The 7,383-nt window shown below is 35.8% G+C and overlaps 1 protein-coding gene across 1 annotated transcript in view; it reads right to left on the bottom strand.

Moving 5' to 3' along the window:
• Positions 1 to 1,185: 1,185 nt before the first annotated feature.
• Positions 1,186 to 7,383, bottom strand: part of BMP2K (BMP2 inducible kinase) — a 142,762-nt gene continuing 136,564 nt past the window's right edge. Inside the window, exon 16 of the mRNA XM_011941794.1 lies at positions 1,186 to 6,964. Within this exon, the coding sequence (XP_011797184.1) occupies positions 5,541 to 6,964 (1,424 nt within the window). The 3' untranslated portion in view covers positions 1,186 to 5,540. The remainder of the gene's footprint in view (positions 6,965 to 7,383) is intronic.

Below are 7,383 nucleotides of genomic sequence, written 5' to 3'. Positions count from 1 at the left end.
TGTGTTTACACTGAAGAGGTGTAAATACGGTCCTCTGAAATCTTGTACCAGAATTCCCAAGTAGTGTAATGAGGTAATGATCCAGAACTGAAACTACCCTTAAGAAAACATTTTTGGAAGGGAGAGGTAAATAGCAGTAGGGGATTTCCTGTGAAAAATTAACCTCCATCCTCAAGAGAGCTGAAATGAACAGCCACCAAGGTTCTAGTCCTGCTCTATAAAAGCTGAGATCAACATACTACCTAACATGCATGTAATCTCAATTGTGGCAACCATTTGAACTATCTTAATATGTAACAACAAACGTTCAAGCTTTCAATATGAGAATATTAACTGCATGTTACATGTGATGCTTGAGCTGGGCTTCCTTAAAAAGGTATTCATTATCCAAAATAAATAGCTCAAATTGCAGCATATATTCATCTCAAATAAGTTAACTATAACTGAATTTGAACAGTAATACACTGCAAACTATTCTTTGTTAATAGAACTTTTCTAATCATTTGTGTTATTTTGCTGCTTTGTACCATTCATTAAAAAGATACAAAGCCCCCTTTTTCACATAACTTTAGATAAATGTTACAACTTCAAAAAAAGTTCATTCATAAAAATAAGATGAACCTTTCCACAGGCTACCAATCTAAAGACTCCAGTTTGTGGAATAATACATAATATTATAACCTTGATGCCAAGCTTACTCCATCAATCCAATAAATAGGTTTTCTCTTTAATGTGTCATAGCCTCTTTTCTGACATAATTGAGGATTACAATGTTATTTAACCAAATAACCAATATTAATTGAACCAAAGATGTTACCAGGTTTTAAGGATTTTTAAAAATTTATAATGTGGAAGCTACAAAACAAGTTATTCAGAAGGCATTACAGAATAGTTTTTGCCTACTGTCATCACTCTGAGTATCAGTAATTATGACTCACTGAAAAAGTCGTGCTGTTAAGTGTTCTTGTAGCAAAAACTCTTAAGTCAAATGGGTTTTCTTACCTAAATTGTAAACCGTGAGCTCCTTAAGAATAGGGATCTAATCTTAGAAACTTTTCTATTCCACTAGCTGCTACACAATAGGTCCTTAATGTTTGTGGTGTGAATGAAATAACTGAATTTGAATAGAAGTTTACATTCAAACGTCGTAATAAGACAAATAATGAAAAACTCCAAAGTCACTGATTATAAAGAATATGCAATCCATTTGGGATTTATTGCATTTAAAGAAAACAGATTAAAACAGGTATGATAAATAGAGTAAGAAAATAACTTTAAATTTCAAACAAAATATAGTGAATCGGGGACAGAATTCAGTCAAAAAGAATAAGCAATGTAAAGGCAATAAAGTAATAAAATCAGTTAGTGCTTAATTAGATATGGCAGGGGGAAGAGGGTGGGAGGGGGAGACTGAGTCTATCTCATAACTGTTTCCCAGCGATATTTGAGGACTGAAGTTACTTCAGCAAGTATGTTTTGTAACAAGTAGAAATACAATAAAGATGTAAATCTGATTTATTTAAAGGTTAAAGTTATTTGCTTAGTGGTACATAAAAGGCTTCAGAAAATTCAAGTTTAACAAAAAATGGAAGTGTAATCAAAGAAAGTGCACTTAAAGCTGTTTGCCAGCAATTAAAAAGTAGCTTCTATACAGCTTCTATTAGATGACTTTTCAATCACAAAAAGAGCACAGTCATAAAAACAATTCTTTCAAAAGTAGCACTATAAATTTTAAAATAAAACAAAAATAACCCCAAATCATGACCCTTTGCATTATCATCTACCTTATTCTCTTAGTAGCTTTTGTAAACCCTCACTAGGAGTGAATGTTCTCTTAGATATGATTGTGGTTGCAATTCCATTTTTTAAAAATTCACATTGACTCCACAGTAGAGAGACGTAACATGCATGTGTGTAGATATTTTTATCTTAATATATAAAACACCACTGAGTATAAAAGTTCTCAAATAAACTATTCATCATTTATGGTATTCTCACAGTAGATACGTCATCTCATTCTCACAGTAGACTGTCAATTCAATAATTGGACCTAAAATAACAAGTTTGCTAAAAAATGAGAGAAAAAATGAGAGAAAAAAGTTTACTGCACATTCTAAATATATTAAAAACAAATGTACCCAAGCTCCTCAAAACTAGTGATATTAATACACTTGTACCTTCTAACAGTGCTTATGTGAAGTACCAAAACCTAAAATAAACCAAGCAGAGTAGCTGACTTGTAACAAAACTGCTCTGCCTGGTGAACTTCAGCAGAGAAGAGTGGGCTCCACCTTAAATTCTCCACCAGCAAGAGGACAACAGTCTATCACTCTTAAACAATAAACAGGGTAGGAATGAAAGTCGTGTCTATTTGCAAATCCAGATAATGTCATAACTATGCGCAACACATACACAGGGATTGGGGTAAGAGAAAATAATTACACTCCTGAATAAATGTTCTAGTCAGTTAAATTTTCATCCAGCCTACAACCTTTCCTCCTCCACCTAATATACTTACCATGCAATTTTTGTGTCTTAGCAGATACATTCTTCAATGCCATAAAAAGCTGATCTTTTTAATACTAACATTTTACTGACGTGATAATATTAAAATAAGCAAATGGTCCACTTTTTAAAGGATTATTAAAAATCAACAAGCATTATTAAAGCTGTTAGGAAACAACTTTGGCCTCAGATTTTTGCTAGCTTCATAATAATTTACTTCTCTTAGTGATGTTCAAGTATAACAGGTTTAGTTATAACTACATCCTAAAGAAGCACAGGGGACACCCAAATATTAGGGGAAAAATCCCAGATGTGTGTGTGTGTGTATTTGCTTAGCGGTAAATATAAATATATATAACCTTTCTTCCTTCCTTAAACCAGAATTGAACCATCCCATAATAGAGCCAAACTTTTAGTGAGTGCTGTGTGCCAGGTACTGTGTTAAGCACTTTCACATACCTTGGGAGCTTTATTCTCATAATTCTCACAAGGGAATAACCTGAGCATCAGCTGTGTGGAGTGACCTACACCTTGACCATGATTCTGGGGGATGATGAATGAAAATGCAAAATATAAATCTATACTCCTTAGGAAAATGCCTCTACTACAACACAAAGGAATCTCTCCATTTATATCCTGTTGAACCCCCAATTGAATCCTGTATCTTTTCTCTGAGCTACAATCTTGAAAGAAGAAAGTCACTGTGCTGTGTTACAGCATTAAGAATGTAAATATTTTAAGTTGTCAGAGTTGTTTCCTCAGAATTTATAAGCCAAAAGGTCTACATCTGTGTCGGAATCATTTAAAATTATTCAGTGTATTGAAAAGTAATTAAAACTCTAGGTATTTCGTGTTTACATCTGAAGGAGACCACATTAGTTCATCCTCTACCCCTTTTCTAAATGATGAAACTCATGAGGTCTAGCAGAGACCAAGGACTAATACAATCAAGAAGTATATTGTGTACACCTCAACAGATTTTCATTTAAAAAAATTGTTTGATACAAACCCACTGTAGTTCATGAATTTACTATGTGTAATCATCAACTCTTCACTTTTAAAAGAAAGTATCACTTGAATCTATTTTGTAAAGTTTTTAAACATCTACTTGAGCATTTGCATTAGCAATATTAATCAACCTGAGAATCAGAAGAAAAAAAAAAAGGTGCGAACACATTTGCCTTTGGCACGAAGACAAGTAATTGGTGCAGTCCAGCTCTAAAAGTACAACTCTAAATAATAATGTAATGCTTGGTCTGCCTCTGCTACATTATGATTCACATATTGCTTCCCTATCCACAAATTTGTATTTGATTTAGCATATAAGAGAAGGGAAAAAGCAATAAAAAGACAAATAAGTGGTTTAGTTACATATACTTTGCTTCTTTCCAAGTTCAGAACTGTGAAAAGAGGCAAATAGCTTATCCCATTGGGGCACTATAATTAAGAGATTCCTAATAAAATTACTCATAAAATATACTTTAATTGGGTTCGAAGAGAGTTAATTTAAAATATAAAAATCAAAGAGAGTGCCAGTTGATGAGTGTCCACTCCTTTCTGTAAATAGCATTAACTGTTCTAGAAACTTCCAAATGTTAATCTGATAGCGCAGCACAATTATAACTTAAAATAGTTACAGACACAGGAAGCACAGATACTATATTCACATTAATTCACATATGTAATCTCTATCATTAAATGATTTCTATAAAATCTCAAGTTTCTAATTAGGATTTGTGGTGTAAAAAAAAGGCAAATTGGTAGCTGGGTTCTTTTCAGTAAAGACACAATCAACTAGCAGAGTTAAGATGCTAGTCCACCTTATATGCATTTTAGGATCTGGCGTATTAGTGCAGAGGTACTTGCAGCAGGATGCATGAATCCTGCCTTTATATAAGGCTTTGTGGGTGTCACCGTTCTGTGCACTTTATTAAATCTACTCCACCCCCCAAACCTAATAAAAATAATTGTTGCTTATGATTTGGGGAATATTTGGTGAAGTTGCTAATAAAGTACATTATTAAATGCAACATGATTTCACATTGTAAATGTCTTGAAAATTCAGTTTCCGCTACATATTTTCTTTATAAAATTTTTATATAACCCTTGTCCTCACTCCAATTTTTCCAATAATCTGCTTAATTAGGGCCATGACAATAAAAGTCTGGGGCAAGAAGCCATTCATAAAGTGTTTCTAAAGTAGTGAACATTTTCTATTCTATATCATTTTTTCTTCTTATAATTTCTTTGCAAATGTCAGATATTCCTCATATTTTTGTTCTAGGCTTCTATGCGATAGTCCATTTTTAAAGTTATGTTTTAATTGACAAAAATTATATTTATCATGTATAACATTGTTTTGAAATATGTAAATTGTGGAATAGTTAAATTGAGCTAATTAACTACACATTTTTTCATATGCTTATCATTAGATATTCCATATTAATGGCACTTGTTTTTAAAAATGAAACAGTTTTAGGCACAATAGTCAGTTACTTCTGGCTCTGCTTTGTGGAGAAAGGTGTATGGACTGAAATCTCTGCACTCTCCAGATAATCACTTTCTAATGCTTTAAGATAGCTAGACTGTTTTTAACTGTCTGGAAATTAGAAGAGACCTTAAAAAAATTCACAAGTGTAACTAGTGTATGTACAAATAACCCTAATTTTAGGGATATGCACATAAAAATGACATTCTGATATCAAAAAGAAGTTTTACTGTCCCTTCTCAGTGGCTACACACCTGGAAAGGTGCCATGTGCTTTCACTGGAAGTACCACACTTGCATTTCTGTATTGCGATGTCAGTAGCAGAAACTTAGAGCTTGCAATTTAGCTCCCTTTCTCCTGAAGAGGCATCAAGTTCCTACCCTGCAGAGATATTTCATTTTTCTATTTGGTTTATTTAGAAATCACCTATTCTGATTGATCTTTAAGAATGAATGATATAAAGAGCTACCAAATTTTCTTTCAAATTCATGAAACTATTCATACTTTCTTGAAACAGGAGTTAATGCCAAGAATCCATCAGAAGTATCTACTGTTTAGAAGGAAATGGAGCAGCACCAAATGGGTCCAATTCGACTGGTTGGGACTGTTGGGACTGATGTGGAGTGATGCTTTGCACCACAAGTTCTGTAAAGGGCACGGCACCAAAATCATCCATTTTCAATACATCTGCACTATGGAATGACCCATGTAGTGAATTTTGTCTTGGCCGCCCTGGCAGGACAGTATTGTGATCAGCACGGATGTCGCTCAGGCCCTGATGTGGAGGGTGCCATGACAGGTCTGCAGAATGGAACGGCTTGGCACCGAAGGGGTCCAACAGGCTCTCCTCAGGTTGTAAGACATTGCCCCTATCTTTCCCATCAGTCAGTGCAACACTGATGTTCTCCTTGGAGTCTGAGATGGTTAAAAATTCATTGCTACTTTGAGAGTCTCGGCGGCCCACTTTTTTGTGCCTGCGAGCCCTCTCTGGAGTGCGGTAGGTAGGCTTCAAAGTCTTCTTTGTGCTAGTTGGCGTGCCATGATGCCGCTTCCCATTACTTTTGGACATATCCTGCTTTGTGCGCCTTTGGCGAGAGGACAGTTTCTGTAAGCTGCGCTGTTTGACTTTTTGCTGCTGGCTCCCCGTTATTTCATCAAAGGGCACAAGCCCAAAAAGGTCCTCGTTGCTTTCACTTTTACTTGTTGATGTGAGGAAGGGTTGAAATGGAGTGGAGCCAAATACATCCACACTTTTGGGATAACCAGGGATAGTATGTGCCTCAGGCCCCCCCGCATGGCATTCTTGGACATTCACCTTCTTGCTAAAAGGCGCCTTTGTGAACACATCAAATTCCTCCTGCTCGAGTCCTGCAGCAGGAAACCTGTGTTGAGGGAGGTTCTTTTCATTCTTTTCTTGCTGGGGCTGTTGAGCACGCACTGCAAAGAAGGGGACAGCGCCAAATACATCAAACTCCTGTTTGGGAGTCTCCACCCCAACATCAGAGGATAATTGGGCTGAAGTGAGGAGTATTGTATTAAGATCTTGGGTTGGTCCACTGCCAGATTTGTCTCTGTAGACAGAGCTCATGTCACTGTATTTTGCTTTAGCCTGCTCATAATCAGAATCAGAGCTATGTTTCTCCTCTTCTTCCTCATCTTCAGAATCCATGAGGAGAGGCCTATGACCCAGATTTTCTGGTTCAGTATCATCATCATTAAAATCTCCTTGTTCCCCCTGAAGAACTTCTTCATCATCTTGCTCTTCCTCTTCACTGCTCTTAGGAGAAGGGGGATCTGATTCAAAATCACTTTCAGATTCATCATTCCCCTTTTGCACTTGACCCTGTACTGAGGTTTTCTTTCCAGTCCGCTGATCTTTAGATGCTGGACTTGTTTTGCCATTCTTGAGAGGGTTTGCAGTGCCATTTTCTTGATTTATAGAGTTCAGTTCAGCTTTCTTTTCAGGAGAACCTGCAAGTTCAAAGAAAAATTATTACAGCATTCCAATGCATTTCAGAATCCTCTTGCACTAAATGTTAATATGTATTACACACAGCATTACAAATCCCTCATATGAGCTCCCTTAGAGGAAAGAATAATGTTGTCAATTCTTTGTCATTAGACTTAGAGAATGCATTTGACCTCAAGTAGATGGTTAAGTCTTAACGTAAACAGACTTACTCATATCTGGACCCTACACCCTGCCTCCTCATCATACTCTGACAGCCAAATTTTATTTATAGCACTCAGAATGTAGTAGACTAGCAAATTTTCTTCACCCCACCACCAAAATAACATTATTCTGCTAATTCTGAAACCTCAGATCTCACATTCACTACACACCTTCTGCTTATATTTCAACTGTTGTAAAGTTTTCTCATGGAGATCCA

Source organism: Colobus angolensis, unplaced genomic scaffold (genome assembly GCF_000951035.1).
Source record: "Colobus angolensis palliatus isolate OR3802 unplaced genomic scaffold, Cang.pa_1.0 Scaffold200, whole genome shotgun sequence".
Lineage (NCBI taxonomy): Eukaryota > Metazoa > Chordata > Mammalia > Primates > Cercopithecidae > Colobus > Colobus angolensis.
This window is presented reverse-complemented; position numbering and strand designations above follow the sequence as displayed.